This window comes from Ascaphus truei, chromosome 9 (assembly GCF_040206685.1).
Source record: "Ascaphus truei isolate aAscTru1 chromosome 9, aAscTru1.hap1, whole genome shotgun sequence".
NCBI classification, from domain to species: Eukaryota; Metazoa; Chordata; class Amphibia; order Anura; family Ascaphidae; genus Ascaphus; species Ascaphus truei.
In genome coordinates this window covers 53,450,947-53,469,399 of record NC_134491.1, presented here as the reverse complement: position 1 = coordinate 53,469,399, position 18,453 = coordinate 53,450,947, and the positions used below count along the sequence as shown (strand labels likewise).

Genomic DNA, 18,453 nt, shown 5'->3' with positions numbered 1-18,453 from the left:
CAATACAAGCAAGCTGTTTTTTTTTGTTTGTTTTTTTTTTTTTTAACATAGTATTGAAGCCCTGGGGCTTTGGAGCTGAACCCCATTCATTTCAGCTCTGGGGACCCCCTACTACCGGAGATACTTACCTCCGTAGGGGATGCCGGTAGCAGTCCTGCTCGCTAGCAGGGGTTCATGTAATGGCGGCATTTCAGAGCTCCTGCGTCCTGCGGGCCAATAGGAAGCCATTACGTCATCACGTGCGGCTTCCTCTTGGATCACATAAACTTTGCAGAGATACCGGCACCCCCTTCGGAGGTAAGTATCTCGGGAAACGGGGTCCCCGGAGTCGAACTGAATGGGGTTCCGCTCCGAGACCCCCCTGCTTCAATCCTGTGTAAAAAAAAATATTTTAAAAAGAAACGGCCTGGATTTCTCGGGTGTCTCCTTCTACATCCTTACCTAAGCTTGTTTAGTGCTCCTGTTATAAATCTGTAAAAATCCTGATTATGTGCCTAAAAAAATGGCCGCCTCATATTTCAACTTTCAATCAATCCTTCAGTCAGTGTAACTTAGCAGCTACAATGTATCCTGATATTCCTCCGCAATATTACCAAGATACGCCCTTTCCTCTATTGCTCGACTGCTAAAACTATGACTCAGGCCCTCATTCTCTCCCGTCTCGACTACTATAACCTCCTGCTGTCCGGCCTTCCTGCCTCTCACCTGTCTCCCCTACAAACTATCCCAAACGCTGCTGCCAGAATCACTCAACTCTTTCCTAAATCTGTCTCAGCGTCTCCCCTGCTGAAATCCCTCTCCTGGCTTCCAATCAAATCCCGCATCACACATTGAATTCTCCTCTTAAAGCTTTACACTCTTCTGCCCCTCCTTACATCTCAGCCCTAATTTCTCGCTATGCACCATCCCACTCAAGGATGTCTTCTCTCTATCCCCTTTGTATCTAAAGCCTTTTCCCGTCTTAAACCTTTCTCACTGACTGCCCCACACCTCTGGAATGCCCTTCCTCTCAATATCCGACTAGCACCCTCTCTATCCACCTTTAAGACCCACCTTAACACCCACCTGCTTAACTAAGCATATGAGTAGCTCCATGGCTGATACTTTACATCTCATATATAAACCTTGGCCCCTTGCAGACGCACTTGCCAGAACACCCTCCTACTGTCGCTGTACGATCTTCCTACCTATCAATTAGATTGTAAGCTCTTCAGAGCAGGGACTCCTTTTCCTAAATGTTACTGAAGCACTTCTTCCCATTATGTGTTATTTGCATTATTTGTTATTTGTATGATTGTCACATGTATTACTGCTGTGAAGCGCTATGTACATTAATGGTGCTATATAAATAAAGACACACATTCATACAGTACATATTACTAAGGTAATTGAGTATTGTTACAGTTTACAGCTCAAACTTGCTTGGAACATTGGCAACAAATATGAATAAGAAAATAAATAAGAATGCTCAGTATGTTAAAACTCATTAAAAATGGCATTTAGAGTTGAATTTAAAAAAGTCACTTATCTATTACTACAGAACTGATTTAATTAAAAAAAATATGTAATATTTCACGTTAATACACTGTGTTGTGTAGTTTGTTTTGATATCGCATTGACACTAAAGGGGTTAAACGTTAAACTGCAATGGGGGTTCCTGTGCCCTGTTCGGCACTATCGCAGCTTAATGGATAACCCCTAAATGCTTCTATTCAATGTAGGGAAAAGTGGGGTAAAGCACAGTTAAAAAAAACACGTTCACTCTCATCCATGTAAAAGAACGTTATTAACGAATTAAGCAGAAAAGAAAGTCATCTAGAATATAAAACTCGTAGCATATAAGGGAGCGATGTATTACAGTCTCCCGGCTGCAAAATGAGGGCAAAAACACTGCACCAGATTCAGTGCTCAAGAAAAGCCCATTGGTTTCAACCGAGATGTGTTTCCTTAATTAATCTGCCCCAGGTGTGCAGCCGAAAGACTTTGATTTAAAAAACAAAAAACAAAAAAAAAACCAAGTGTCAGTGAGCAGTTTGGGGAGTGATTATATGGAACAAAAAAAGGCGTTATTTGAGGTAGTAGAATTATGATGGGAATAAGCACATTGTACAATTTGTGTCCTAATTCCCCGCCATATATAATTACTAATGGTAACTTGACACAACTGTTTCCCGCTAACTACAGTATCTGTTTCTAATTTTAGAACTCCCTGTTCCTACATGTGACACAACACAAGCAAAACAACAACAAAATAATATTTGGGCTATTCATCAAGACGCCTAAAACATATCAGTATAATAATAATAATAATATGATTATATTAACAGTAATATGTTGCTAATGCAGTGAATTGTCGAACTTGTGCATAGGATGTTGAGCAGTGTTTAACATCTGCAAAAAAAAAGTAAATAAAATGCTTTTCTAGTCTGTCCCTCTAGCCATCCCAAAACACACAGCAGACAACAGGAGGTTTTTATTAGGTTTTTTTATTGCCTGATTCAGAATTGATTTATGATTTTCAAATGGAACACTGCGTTAAGTATTTATCACGCGTCCGCTCTTAGATCTGCCTGATCAACAGAGCAGTTATTACATTGGGACGCGTTACGATTACTCAATAGAATTGGAAGAAAAAAAAAGTGTTCTATGAAGAAAGAATAAAAAAATAGACTTCTGTTAGTAGATATAAGTTGCAGACTGTTTGCTCAACTCACCGGCCAATGTAAAACATATAAATCATTCATGAGACAACACTTTAATGTTTTTTTTCCAGGAAATATTCCAGAACTTTATTTTTCTCCAAGATCAAATCCAATACCAACGTACCCTTCTGTTCTCACACTCACCACTAGGTGGCACTCAGTCCACTTAATCTAAATAGCAATACCCATTACACAGAGCACCCACAAGAGATGTGGCTTTGGGCACTGGTGCACAGGTGGCTGTTAAATCCGGCACAGAGTGATGGAAAGCCAATTGACCAATGTTTAATCACCGCATGCTATGTGATTGTATAAAAAAAGGACAACTTGTTCAGTTTGATCATCAACTTTTCTCCTGTAATACTAGAGAAGGTAGGTGTCCCTTTTGATTCTCTGAATGTTATTCTGCTGTGTAGAGACGGCGCTGTCTTGCATAGTAAATGAGGTTGGGAAAAGAGATATGTGCATCGAGTTAAACCTATAAATAGACGGAGAACAAGCGGCACAGCGGAGTGTATGCTTAGATACTGGGGTGGTTTCAAAAGGTTGGATCGTAAACGCTCCGGCGAACCGCCTGTAAATGTATAATTTATATCCAAACATGTCGGACACACTGTAAAAGAGAGACGGTTTAGAGCGTTTAAAAATGCAGACGAGATAACGGATGTGATTCATGTCATCTAATACAGGCGCTGGTTATCCTTTTAACTCCGTATGTTTCTTGCTGAGAGTCTTCCCTACGGGCTGTAACCGTGTGCGGCTCTTTTTGTGTTACATTCGTTGCTCTTGAATGATTTCAGTCACGGTGTCTCTTATGTTTCCGGGGCAGGCGGAACTTTTGTCAGAAGTTGATATTGGATTTCTGTGTATGATTGGTAACAAGTTACAAATGCTAAAAGTTGATACTGAGGCAGTGAACAATAATAATAATAATACTAATACTAATAATATATGAATACATATATATATATATATATATATATATATATATATATAACACTGAAGATACATTCTCAAGGTTATGTATATTGCCTAATTGGCAATGAGCAGCAGTCTGCTGTCAAGGTTTAGCTTCAACAAACTGATTTGTTTTTCATTGTATTGTATTGTATTGTATATGTATATATATCTATCACTCGTATAACAATGCCATACTCAGATAGTGCCAGCACAAATACATGTGAGTGCATTCTGCCACCGTTTTGTTGTACAACTATTTATGAAACACATGCTCCGTGCACGCACACATACACACACACACACACACACACACACACACACACACACACACACACACACACACACACACACACACACACACACACACACACACACACACACACACACACACACACACACACACACCTTTAGCGCCAGAGAGTCCAGAAATGCAAAATGATTTGCACTTAAAAAATTACATCATTATGTTAAAAAGTATCATATAAACTTTCAAAATGGAGCAAAAGTGTTTCAGAGGCACGGAGGGCAGGGTTACTAAGCAGTGTTATATCTCGAGGCAACGTATAGCTCATTTATTTGAATTAGCCTTTGGGGGACTTGGATCTTGCTCTGTTGTGCTCACTGCTTTTGCCCTAATTTTGCAGATGACGAGATTGATAAATAGTCCCAACATTGTACTACTGCAGGGGTTCTCAACTCTTGTCCTCAAGGGCCATCAACAGGTCAGGTTTTAAGGATATCCCTGCTTCAGCACAGGTGGCTCAGTCAAAGACTCAGTCAAAGACTGAGCCACTGATTGAGCCACCCGTGCTAATGCTGGGACTGATTGAGCCACCTGTGCTGAAGCAGGGATATCCTGAAAACCTGACCTGTTGGTGGCCCTTGAGGACTGGAAGCGTCCCTATGCATTTCTATCTACATGTAACTAATACCAAATACCATAAGAAAGTAGCAGAACAGAGAAAACAAAGCACAGGCCTGCACGGTGGGAAAAGCTTAACGTTTTCTAAATTCTGTGTTCTAGATACACAAAAATGACTTAATGGGCTTTTTAGCATTTCCTGTAATGCAGGGCTGGCCAACTCCAGTCCTCAAGGGCCACCACCAGGTCAGGTTTTCAGGATGTCCCTGCTTCAGCACAGGTGGCTCAATTGGCGACTCAGTCGTTGATATCCCGAAAACCTGACCTGTTGGTGGCCCGTAAGTGGCCTGGAGTTGGCCACTGCTGATACAGTATAATGGAACCCAGTATCTCCTGTGCACAATGGAGAAGACGCCAGTGAACTAGATTGTGTCCTAACGCACATCTCCTGCGTGTAGCCATATGATGGATATCTCTGCTTCTGAATTAAAGAACTGGTATGGCATAAATACAAATAATTGTACTTTTAACCCACTCACTGCCAGATGGGTCAGCAGAACAGTGCATTGCATGTGTCCTTTGTTTTCCTTGAAGTATTATTCCTGACCATTTTTATGGGTACCTGTTTGCTCTTTTATTAAAAAATCTGTTTTTTTAACTCTTTCATTGCCAGAAGGAGCAATCAATGGATTGCAGGAACTTCTCCCCGAAGAGGTAAAAACATGTACGAAATCAAGACAAACAAAAGCATATCTCTGAGACCGGAAGCTCTCCGGAGCAGAGATTTCCTTTCCTTCTGTCTGATTGTGTTTGTTACACTTATTGTATTATCATTTCCTGCACGTTCTCTTTTGCAAGAACTGAGTACAGGCATACCCCGGTTTAAGGACACTCACTTTAAGTACACTCACAAGTAAGTACATCTCGCTCAATAGGCAAACGGCAGCTCACGCATGCGCCTGTCGGCACGGCCTGAACAGCAATAGCGGCTCCCTACCTGTACCGAAGCTGTGCGCAAACGGGGAGACTATAGAGCCTGTTACACATGTGTTATTTACATCAGTTATGCACGTATATGACGATTGCCGTACAGTACATGCATCAATAAGTGGGAAAAGGTAGTGCTTCACTTTAAGTACTTTTTCGCTTTACATACATGCTCCGGTCCCATTGCGTACGTTAATGCGGGGTATGCCTGTACATTGTGGGCGCTGTATAAATAAAGATATACATATTAAAATTGCAGTGCCAGAGTAATGCCAGTGATATATTTAATGGTTTACATCAAGGTGGCTGGAACCCCCCCCTCCCCCCCAGAAAAAAAACAAGTGCAACTATTTGTAAATACTCTGACAGCCAATAATAAAAAGGAACAGGATAATAGAGCGATAAGACAGATATACAGGTAGTAAACCCATTATAACTGTCACGTTACAGTGTTTACAACCATGCCAGAATAATCTATAGGGGGGAAAAACTATTTAAAAATGGCTATATGTGTCTGGAATCTGTCTAATTTTAATACGTAAACAGATCCCTTTCTATGGCTGATATATCGCGTGGAACTGGTTCGTTATCTGTTTCACAGTCACAGCACTTGTGCTCAACTTCAGCCCCCAACAGGTCAGTTTTCAGGATATCCCCGCTTCAGCATGGGTAGCTCAGTCAAAGACTGAGCCTTTGATTGAGTCATCTGTGCTGAACCAGGGACTGATTGAGCCACCTCTTCTGAAGATGGGATATCCTGAAAACCTGACCTGTTGGGGGAGGGTGGGAGCTTGAGGAGTGGAGTTGAGCCCCCCTGACTTACAGTATACGCTGCATTGTCCTGGAAAAGGGTTAAGTGATTTAGGAGGCTTTGGTTAATGCTCTGAGAGACACAGCAGATCTTGTCCTCGCTGCAGACTTCCCCTTAATTAACTGAGCATTATTCATGATGAATAACATCCATATTCAGTATTAAGGCAGCATCAGGCACAGACATTCGGCAATAATACATAAGGTCAAATATTTATTTTTTGGGGGGAAAAGCACAAAGGAATATTACGTAATCCCTACTCATTGGCTTCAAATCTCTGAGTCATTGTTATCATGCAGATAAATCTGTCTGGTATACAGCTGGATATAAGGAGGATGGGGTGTGCCTGGACACCTTATAACAGGACTGGTCAACTCCAGTCCTCAAGGGCCACCAACAGGTCAGGTTTTAAGGATATCCCAGCTTCAGCACAGGTGGCTCAGTCAACGACAGAGGGATATGAGTCCACGACTGCAGGGATATCCTTAAAACCTGCCCTGTTGGTGGCTCTTGAGGACTGGCATTGACACCCCTGCTGTTGTATATGAAGAACCTATGAATTCAGTTGCTAAGCCTCTACAGTTCCGTTCTGATGTTGAACGAAGGTCACGAGGGCCCCCATACCGAGTGGCCAGTGGTCCGGCAAACCTCATGTTGTCTTTGCTCTCTTGTGCCACTGTGGGGCATTGCATGCCAGTCATACGGGATAGTGATGAATCCCGGCTTGCATAGTGTGGTAAGGAGACCACCCTATATCCCAGGATGGCTCCTGAAGAAGAAGATGCTTGGTAGCTCAATCAGTCCCTGTTTCCGCACAGGTGGCTCAATCAGTGGCTCAGTTGACTGAGCCACAGATTGAGCCACCTGTGCTGAAGTTGGGATATCCTCAACACCTGACCTGTGGGAGGGTCTTGAAGGACAGGAGTTGAGCCCCCCTGTTATAAGAGAATAGCACATTGTATACAGAGCAGTGACCTCAAAGCTATGAAGTCTTCGACAGTCACCTTGTTCCATCGCAGGAAGCCACCTGTCAACCCAAAGGTAGGTCGCGGGCAGCAAACACTGCCAAAGGAAAAATGTCAACAGGGTGGGGTGCCCCTTTATCCGCGGGAACCTCCGTCCTGTTAATCCTGTTGGGTTTGTAACTACAAATGTGAAAAGCGTTCACAAACTTGGTAAAACAAAATCTGGAAAGAAACGGCGACGTTCAGGGAAAATCTGGTCAAATTACCAACATGGAGGTGCTGCGACTGGTTTTTTTTGGCAATTAACCAAAAATGTGGATTTAAGAAAAAAAGGGGAGGGGGGGAAATGTGGTGCATTTTTTTTTAACATTAAACTAACCTCCCTACCGTGAAATGTCCCCAAATTGTTATATTTCAGGGGGGGGGGGGGGAGAATCTAACCAATGTGCCCGCAACCTTTCTATTTACTAGGAAACTTTATTTGCTAGCAGTGGTACCGCGATCCTATATGTATGTATACATATCTTTTTTTATATAGCGCCATTAATGTACATAGCGCGTCACAGCAGTAATACACGGGACAATCATATAAATAACAAATAATATAAATAACACATAATGGGAATAAATGCTTCAGACATAAAAGTAACGTTTAGGAAAAGGATTCCCTGCCCCAAAGAGCTTACAATCTAATTGTATATAATCTATATAACTTTAACATTGAAGAAAAAGCAGTTTTACCCATATATTTTAGAACGAATCCTGCCCAATTTTTCTGTGTTTGTTTTAATTTTCAACAGAATTTCTAAAAGTGGGGCGCTCCCCAGCTGGGACGCGGACTTCCGTTATTTAAACGGCCGTGTAATAGAAAGCCGTAGCATCACCCTCCTGATGACGTTGAGGCTTCATGTTGACCGGTGAGACCATTAGGATTGGGTGGCTATTCTGATTCTCCTAAAGGGGAGGAAAACTCTGGTTACTAAACCATGATGTGTCTCGGAGACAGGGGAAAATAGCGCAGTTCTGCTCCGGAGGAGACACGGTTTAAAAAAAGAAATATAATTAAAAATTAAAAAACACTTGGTGAAATTCCTGTTTTAAGGCTTATAAGAAAATAGGTAGAGAACCTTGCTCAAATAAATACATTTTTCTCTAAACAGAAAGTAGAGCCATCAGTTTGTCAATAAAAACATATATACTTCTTAGTACCATTTTAACCACTGTTTCCTAGTGTTATTAATGGAGACAACATTGTACTATCTTCCCATGAGCTGTCATAGCATAGTGGCCCCATATTATGATAGCAGGATTGTAAAACACACTATAGGGTCTATTCTTGTAGCTCCAAAGTGTGACAAACCACTTCTAAAGAGCCCTTCCCGGTGGGATTGGCATGCTTTGCTATTCTGTAAACCCATCTCACATGTCCAATCCGTGGTTTAAATGGCTTTTTTAGAAGCGGTTTCACTCCGGCTCTGCCAATCCGATCAGTTTGTCAAAAAAGCCTCCGACTCACATTTTTTTTAACAAAAACTTTAATCCCCGTAGCTCCGTTATGCAAACCGCTTCTAAAACTCGCATTTTTTTCACGCTGCCTCAAGAGTGGCAACATTGGTACTGTGAGTTACATCCAGAGCCTGGTATATCGGTTTGGCTAAGAGAGGAAAACCCATAAATCAGACAGGGGATGGAGTTAGCCCCTCAGGTCATTCCGCTTCTAAAGCGCGTACGATCCGGGCGGTTTGGCTGTTACACCGGGCGGTTTGGCTGTTACACCGGGCGGTTTGGCTGTTGCACCGGGCGGTTTGACTGTTACACCGGGCGGTTTGGCTGTTACACCGGGCGGTTTGGCTGTTACACCGGGCGGTTTGGCTGTTACACCGGGCGGTTTGGCTGTTGCACCGGGCGGTTTGGCTGTTACACCGGGCGGTTTGGCTGTTGCACCGGGCGGTTTGGCTGTTGCACCGGGCGGTTTGGCTGTTGCACCGGGCGGTTTGGCTGTTGCACCGGGCGGTTTGGCTGTTACACCGGGCGGTTTGGCTGTTACACCGGGCGGTTTGGCTGTTACACCGGGCGGTTTGGCTGTTACACCGGGCGGTTTGGCTGTTGCACCGGGCGGTTTGGCTGTTACACCGGGCGGTTTGGCTGTTACACCGGGCGGTTTGGCTGTTACACCGGACGGTTTGGCTGTTACACCGGGCCGTTTGGCTGTTACACCGGGCGGTTTGGCTGTTACACCGGGAGGTTTGGCGGTTACACCGGGCGGTTTGGCTGTTGCACCGGGCGGTTTGGCTGTTGCACCGGGCGGTTTGGCTGTTACACCGGGCGGTTTGGCTGTTGCACCGGGAGGTTTGGCTGTTACACCGGGCGGTTTGGCTGTTGCACCGGGCGGTTTGGCTGTTACACCGGGCGGTTTGGCTGTTACACCGGGCGGTTTGGCTGTTGCACCGGGCGGTTTGGCTGTTACACCGGGCGGTTTGGCTGTTACACCGGGCGGTTTGGCTGTTACACCGGGCGGTTTGGCTGTTACACCGGGCGTTTTGGCTGTTACACCGGGCGGTTTGGCTGTTACACCGGGCGGTTTGGCTGTTGCACCGGGCGGTTTGCCTGTTACACCGGGCGGATTGTCACAGTTTATCGGAGCGGTTTAGAAGATGTGATTTGCAATAAAGAATAGGGTATTTTCTCACATTTTATTCCGCTACTTCTGAAAATGCCAACCCGCCCTGTTCGGCAATAACCACTTGGTAGCTACGAGAATAGGCCCCCGAGTCTGATGGCAGCCGGTGTGCAGGGAAAAAAGTTATTAGGAGCTGAAGGCAAAAAAACATGTAAATGGAGCACGAGACCAATGTGAGCAGGAGAGGAGGCTTTGATTAGAACATACATTGGTCTAGTTGTAGTAAGGAAGGAGATAAAGACTGTAATTGGGCCTATAGGCATACAGTATACATGTAATCTGCTATCTACCTGTCTCCTTGCACAGAACTGCGGCAAAAATAGTACTACATGTATCAAATAAAATATTGATGGTGGTTTGTTTAATCAGAAAGAGCTTGTTACTGTGCATACTGTGCCTTTTATTAATTACATTGCCCTATCTCTGTGTAATGAATAACCCATTCCGTATCAGTCAAAAGGGTTATATAGTTACATAGGTTGAGGAATGCCAGTGGTACATTAATATGGGACCATTCTGTTTTTCTCTGCAATATTAATGTATGCTTCGTTCTCCTTCTAGTGAATGGAAGACAACATGAGTTTTTGAGAAACCGACATTAGACTTCGTTCAACATGTCAGCATATTTGCACAAGGAGTTTTCCCATCTGCAGCCAATGCAGCACTTTGGGCACGGAAAAGCAGGCGCCAAGAGTCCTCCCTCTGCTATAACATCTTCAGTTCCCTACAGTGGCAATCAGCCTGCCATGCCCGTGGATCACAGTCCAGTGTACATTCCCTCTTGTTATATGGATAACAGGCACGACTTTTCATCAATAGCCTTTTGCAGCCCTTCTGTTATAAACTATAACATTCCTGGCAACTCCAGTGACTCGGAAAGTTCGGTGATGAGACAAACAGTGAGCCCAAGTTTATTGTGGACAGCACCTGACCACGTGTCTCCTGTGAGTTTGCACTGCCAATCCTCCCTGTTATATGCAGAGCCACCAAGGAGCCAATGGCTTGAAGCAAAACCAGAAGAACATATCCTGCCACTCAACAGGTAAGGACATATTCTGCCTTGTGGGCAAGTCACTGTACAGTATGTTGATGGGTTGAGTCAAGTGGCTGATGGATTGCCACAACCATTGAAGTGCTGAAGAGGCCAGCAAAGCATTGTTTAGTGCTACTTATTTATTTATAAAATGTGTTACCAGGAAGTAATACAGTGAGAGTTACCTCTCGTTTTCAAGTATATCCTGGGCATAGAGTTATGATAATAATACATGGTTACATTAAATTAACAGAGAAGTTATACAGTCCATTCACAGACATTTCACGGAAAATTAGAGATATGATTATTGGCGTATGTAACCTTTAACAGACAAGATTAAAATGGTGTTAGAACAGGTAGGATAGGCCTGCAATGTGCTAGAACAGGTAGGATAGGCCTGCAATGTGTTAGAAGAGGTGGGATAGGCCTGCAATGTGTTAGAAGAGGTAGGATAGGCCAGCAATGTGTTAGAAGAGGTAGGATAGGCCTGCAATGTGTTAGGAGAGGTGGGATAGGCCTGCAATGTGTTAGAAGAGATGGGACAGGCCTGCAATGTGTTAGAAGAGGTAGGATAGGCCTGCAATGTGTTAGGAGAGGTAGGATAGGCCTGCAATGTGTTAGAAGAGGTAGGATAGGCCTGCAATGTGTTAGCAGAGGTAGGATAGGCCTGCAATGTGTTAGAAGAGGTAGGATAGGCCTGCAATGTGTTAGCAGAGGTAGGATAGGCCTGCAATGTGTTAGAAGAGGACCTGCCTCAAGAAGCTTACAATCTATAAGGCCAGGTAATTTGGAAAATTGGGTACAGGGGATTAAAGGGCTGGAGAGTTTCAGATTGAAATGGAGCAGCTTTAACATCAGCAATATGGTGCTGGACCCTTCAGCATTTAAAGGCACTTTCGAGCCGCTCTAATGCTTCCCGGTTATTTGCGGTAGATTACCAAATTGCTACAAAGTTGTAATTGAGGATGCTAGGTACTGTATATTTTTACTGAACACAAATTTCTCCAAATGTATGGCCCACTCAATAAGTTCCAGCGTTGAAATGTATCTTAGTAAATATGAGCCATGTTTTTCACATGGTCCTGTACGTGCTCAGCGACGTGTGGCACACGAGGGTTTTATGCCTGTTGAGTGGGCGATGATTGAGACTTTTTGATAGTATGTTGTAGTAATAAAACTTTTAGGGGCTGATTCTATATGTGCTGAAGAAGCCAATCTGGCTGTTTTCAGACGAAATTCCCACATAAAGTTTACATATTCAGCACATATAGAATCGGCTCATTATTGTCTTATTTCATTTACCTTCTCAGTATCCTAAAAGAAATGACACTTTCTGACTATATCATAGGTTTTAGAGTATATATCTATACAAACACATCCTATATACCAGGGATGCGCAAACTTCCTCGGCTGCACCCTACCTGCTGCTCTGCCCCTGGGTTCCCCCCCCCCTTACCTTGAATGCGGTGTCAAATGATGCTGTGGGGTCATGTGACGTCACGTGACCTGCTGCGTCATTTGACGCCACGTTGCCATGGCGATGCGTGGGCGCAAGGCCTGGTAAGTGAATTTACAGAGGCCTCGCGCTGAATAGCGCGGGGCCTCTGTAACCGAGTAACCCAGTTTGCGTACCCCTGCTATATACAACGGTTAAAGTGCCGTGGTACGAAGGCGTGCTAAGTATCATTATTTATTTCAGATTATTAATAAACCAGAACCACTTCTTTTTATTTACAAACTTACAGTTTTTAAAGAAAAAAAGCTTTAATTGTTTGCTCTCCGTTTCTGTTTAGAGCATCGGCATTGTACACACCTTTCCAAATGAAGTCCAAAGAACTCCTGTTTCTAGAAATCGGACACAATATTACTATTCTTTTAATGCACATTGAGCGCTTCACACACAGGATCTGTTTTATTTCACTTTTGCTTGTATAAATGTATCACAGTCATTATTCCAGGGGTAGCCAACTCCAATCCAAGGGCTACCAACAGGCCACCTATGAGGTATATCCCTGCTTCAGCACAGGTGGCTCAATCTGAGTCACTGATTGAGCCACCTGTGCTAAAGCAGGGGTATCCTGAAAACCTGACCTGTTGGTGGCCATAGTGGACTGTAGTTGGCTACCCCTCAATTAACCCCATGACTTCTGTGGGACCATGGGACAATACTCCTGCAGCATGGAGGTAAAACTATAAGAACACTTCAAGGTAACGCTAACATTCTGTGGTTTACTTTCATATGACTGTTTATTTGGTCTGACAGAGAGACGCCGAAAAGGAAATCTATGGGCAGCGAGTGTCAGAGTCATATTGCCAACAACCCCGGTTCTAAAAGAGACACCCACTTCTGCGCGGTGTGCAGTGATTACGCCTCGGGATATCACTACGGAGTATGGTCTTGTGAAGGTTGCAAAGCTTTCTTTAAAAGAAGCATTCAAGGTTAGGAACAGATTTTCCTCTGCTGTTATTTTCACAGTTTGCTGTTTTTCTTCTATCTCCCCCTGTATGTGTTATTAGGACATTCCATTCCCCTGACACGCAGTGCTGCATTATTACTTCCCTTCTCACTCACCAGGTTTCTTAGACACTTAATATTGCTAAATGTGTCCCTGTGACTAACGAATTCAAATAACTACGGACACTCATTTTGTAACAATGCATAGATTTCTGCATTCACCTTGTGCGCGGAGTTTGATCCATTTAATTGCATGTGAAGAGACCTAGATAAAACTGGACCTCTCGTAGCATGTGCTTATTTCTCCACAAACACATCGCTCTTGCAATCAGATCAGAGATTCATTTGTATGCCTAGAAGTAGTTGCACAGCGGTTGATCCTTATTGGTCATAAGTTTGTGCCTCGCACATCAGTTAAGTTATTGGATTTCTTGCTATTTCTATGACAGAGCTTTTAATGATATGGAGCTTTAAACTCAGCACTAACCATTTCCACCACGAGTAGATAGAAACGGATTGTGGACTGATGAACATGTGTACACAAGTAGCGTACATGGCCATCAGGCCAGCAGGAAGCAGCAATGGTCTTTAAGTCTCCACTGACCAATAGAGATGGGCTAATTTTGGGGGCGAATTTTAATCCGCAGTGGATTGGCCGGTTCTTTTGGTCCATGAATCAAATCCAGATGGGCACCTAGAATGCCATAGTCTTTATAAGCCAAAACCCAATATTCTAGCAACCGCAACTAATCTTGCAAACTCAGATCCACAAAGCTCCATTAAGTCACTTATTGTGTCGTAAAGTAAACCTAATTTAATGTCAAGTTAACACTAATGGGGAGTTTTTTTACCGGCAATAACATAATGTTAAGCCAAGTTTCCTCCCGTAAATAGGGTGACCAGATGTCCCGGTTTAGCCGGGACAGTCCCGGTTTTTATGGCTCTGTCCCGACATTTTGGGGTGCTGTCCCGGTTTCTATCCCGTTGGCTGCGCATGTGTGATCTGCACTTGCCCACTGCACATGCGCGAAGAGCCCTTGCCAACTGCGCATGTGTGATCCACACTTGCTGACCATGCATGAGCAATCTGCGTTTGCTGGTCACGCTTGGGCAGCCGGCAAGTACCGATCACGCATGCGCAGTTGGCAAGCGCTCTTCGCACATGTGCAGTCGGCAAGTCTGACTGCGCATGCGTGACATTTTTCCCGTTTTTTGCCGGGACAAATCTGGTCACCCTTCCTGTAAAGAGCATAACATTTATTATAATGAATGTTAATATTAATGACATGCAAATTTTATGAAAAGGTTAAGGGTAACACGAGGACTTAGCATTACGTTATTTAAGGCAGTAGTGCGCAAACGTCCTGCGCTGTGCCCCCTGGCTTCTCTCCCTCTGTCTGGTGCCCCCGCCCCACCTCTAATGCTTCGTCAAATGAGGCCGCGGGGTCATTGACGCTGTGTTGCCATGGAGACCCGTAGATGGAAGCGGGAACTGAAGCCGGGTAAGTGAGCCGCGCCCCCCCAAAAAGTATTGCGTGTCCCCCAGTTTGCGCACCCCTGATTTAAGGTATACCTAAACTTGGCGTTACTCCCATCCAGACACTGAAATCAGGCTTTTTCCGGGGCTGGATGGGTGTAACCCCACCGATAGGGTGTAAACCCACCGATAGGCATAATTAAAATAACAGATTTATTTATCTGCATTATTTCCCTCTCCTATCTACTCTATGTTAACTTGAGCTAACGCCCTGTTTTAGGGTCTGGATAGGAGTAACCCCAAGACTGGAATAATATCCCGGTATTGGAAGATAGCACAATGTTATGTTACAATAACATAACTCTTAGCCGATGCAAATGAGATGTCGTTTGGGTGTTGTTTTTGCATATACTGTAATTAGCTTTGAGGATACCATGCTAACTCTGGAAACATTAGGTCCGTTCGTGTTGTAGGTAACGTCACGTTATAAGTCCTAATTTAATGTTGTTTTGTGGATCTAGCCCAGTGTTTTTCAACAGGGGTTCCCCGGGCTTCCCTAAAGGGCTCCCTGCAATTTTCTGGTCACTTGAAAATTGTACCAAATACAGAAGAATTTACAATGCATCTGATCTCAGACGCGCTATTAGAGAGGGTTGGGGTTCCTTACAATGCATCTGATCTCAGACGCGCTATTAGAGAGGGTTGGGGGTCCTTACAATGCATCTGATCTCAGACGCGCTATTAGAGAGGGTTGGGGTTCCTTACAATGCATCTGATCTCAGACACGCTATTAGAGAGGGTTGGGGTTCCTTACAATGCATCTGATCTCAGACGCACTATTAGGGAGGGTTGGGGTTCCTTATAATGCATCTGATCTCATACACGCTATTAGAGAGGGTTGGGGTTCCTTACAATGCATCTGATCTCATACACGCTATTAGAGAGGGTCGGGGGGTCCTTACAATGCATCTGATCTCAGACGCGCTATTAGAGAGGGTCGGGGGGTCCTTACAATGCATCTGATCTCAGACGCGCTATTAGGGAGGGTTGGGGTTCCTTACAATGCATCTGATCTCAGACGCGCTATTAGGGAGGGTTGTTTTTTTTTACAATGCATCTGATCTCAGACGCGCTATTAGAGAGGGTCAGGGGGTCCTTACAATGCATCTGATCTCAGACACGCTATTAGAGAGGGTTGGGGGTCCTTACAATGCATCTGATCTCAGACACGCTATTAGAGAGGGTTGGGGTTCCTTACAATGCATCTGATCTCAGACGCGCTATTAGGGAGGGTTGGGGTTCCTTATAATGCATCTGATCTCATACACGCTATTAGAGAGGGTTGGGGTTCCTTACAATGCATCTGATCTCATACACGCTATTAGAGAGGGTCGGGGGGTCCTTACAATGCATCTGATCTCAGACGCACTATTAGAGAGGGTCGGGGGGTCCTTACAATGCATCTGATCTCAGACGCGCTATTAGGGAGGGTTGGGGTTCCTTACAATGTATCTGATCTCAGACGCGCTATTAGGGAGGGTTGTTTTTTTTTACAATGCATCTGATCTCAGACGCGCTATTAGAGAGGGTAGGGGGTTCTTTAGAATGTATCTGACTTCAGACGCGCTATTAGAGAGGGTTGGGGGTCCTTACAATGCATCTGATCTCAGACGTGCTATTAGAGAGGGTTGGGGTTCCTTACAATGCGTCTGATCTCAGACGCGCTATTAGAGAGGGTTGGGGTTCCTTACAATGCATCTGATCTCAGACGCGCTATTAGAGAGGTTTGGGGTTCCTTACAATGCGTCTGATCTCAGATGCGCTATAAGAGGGTCAGGGTTCTGCAGAATCTCACAATATAATTTTAGGGTTCCTTTACCAAGAAAAGGTTGAAAACCACTGATCTAGCCCTTAAATATTAGAGAAGCTTATATGTAGCAGCATTCCCCTCTTGCAGAGGAAAGCTTTAAAGGAGCGTCTGCTCCTAAAACAAATATTTTTCCCCCCCTAGGTTGGAAACAGAGGGTCTCCGGCGCTGAACTGCTTTGACTTCAGCTGCGGGGACCCCCTACTTCCTGAGATACATACCTCAGAAGGGGGTGCCAGTATCTCTCTGCCGATTTTTAAATGTCCCGGTCGCGCAAGCCAATAGGAAGCCACAAGGGGATGACATCACGGCTTCCTATTGGCCCGCGTGATGCAGGAGATTTAAAACCGCCATTTCGCTAGCCCCACTATGCCCAGCCGGAACTGCTACCGGCACCCCCTACTGAGGTAAGTATCACGGGAAGCAAGGGGGTCCACAGAGCTGCAATTAACACCGTACTGCTCCTGAGACCCCCTGCTTCCAACCTATATAAAAAAAGCGTCGCCATGTTTTGCTGCTTTAAAGCTCACACCTATCATTATTTTGAAATCAGTTGTATAGTTAATTCGCTGAGCCTTGTATCGTGTCCCTATTGTGTGATGTCACTGTGTGCTTTATAGGGATGGCCCTATTCTTCCCCAAGCAAGGTGCCATCCTCCCAATTAGTCTCCTGACAGGGATGAAGCATGTAAGAAACACATTGGACACAACTTCTGTGTAACAGTGTTCCCAAATAAATAGACCCAAATAATTTTGCTTGAAACACGATTACATTTGTTTCGGGACATTGTTAATACAATTGTTTACAAACTGTTGGCTCTACAGCTAAGTGGATCTGTCCCTTTAAGAGAAAGCAACCCAGCTGATTTGAAATATGAAACTAAAACAATATACTGTAGATCTAAATAATATTAATGTGTTCTACAATAAATGGGCATTCAAGTTGAACAAGATGAAAAACTCTTCCAAAAATTAAATTGTAGCAAAATAAATGCACCAGTCAGTGGCTACTCTCTGGCATTAGATCACGTATTCTTAAATAGCATTTGTTGAATTTGATTTAAAAAAAAAAAAAGGCCATCGATGTTTTCTATGTAGCAGCATCGGCTAATGTGGCAAACTGCTGCTATGGTTACTGCTGCCTGTAAGCACAATGAATTTCACAAATCATCTACTATGATGCAAGTGCATTTACTTTCATAGACAAAACAACAAATTAGTCAAGTGTACCTGCCCTAATAATATAATCAACGCCATTGTGTTATTCAGTGTATTTTAATGTTAAACTAGATATTCCTTTTATTTTACATTGGGGGAAAAACAAACACCGAAAGCAGCATTACAAAATTCCCCCATCTTTCTTTCTTTCTTTCTTTCTTTTTTTGTATACAGCAAGGCCCCGCTTTTCTGCACCCCGCTTTTCGCCGATACGGCGGTACTGAGAAGGGGGCCGCCATGTCTGCACATGCTGCATGAGTCGCTGTCGCCGGCACTATAAGCGCAGCCTTACACATTATTGTTACAGCTTTCAAAGTAATAGACAGTCTGTTGTTTGGAACACAGCAACAGATCTGTTTGTGATACTTTGTTGCCTAAAGTGCAGTGCGCATAAAGGTGTGTGTCAGAGCCTGTTTCTAAAGAGGTAGTGGATATG

The 18,453-nt window shown here is 44.0% G+C and overlaps 1 protein-coding gene across 1 annotated transcript in view; it reads left to right on the top strand.

The window, feature by feature from the left end:
* The first annotated feature begins 10,538 nt into the window (after nucleotides 1–10,538).
* Nucleotides 10,539–18,453, top strand: part of ESR2 (estrogen receptor 2) — a 47,566-nt gene continuing 39,651 nt past the window's right edge. The window contains exons 1-2 of the mRNA XM_075614880.1: nucleotides 10,539–11,009; nucleotides 13,264–13,439. Coding sequence (XP_075470995.1) covers nucleotides 10,582–11,009; nucleotides 13,264–13,439 — 604 coding nt within the window. The 5' untranslated portion in view covers nucleotides 10,539–10,581. The remainder of the gene's footprint in view (nucleotides 11,010–13,263; nucleotides 13,440–18,453) is intronic.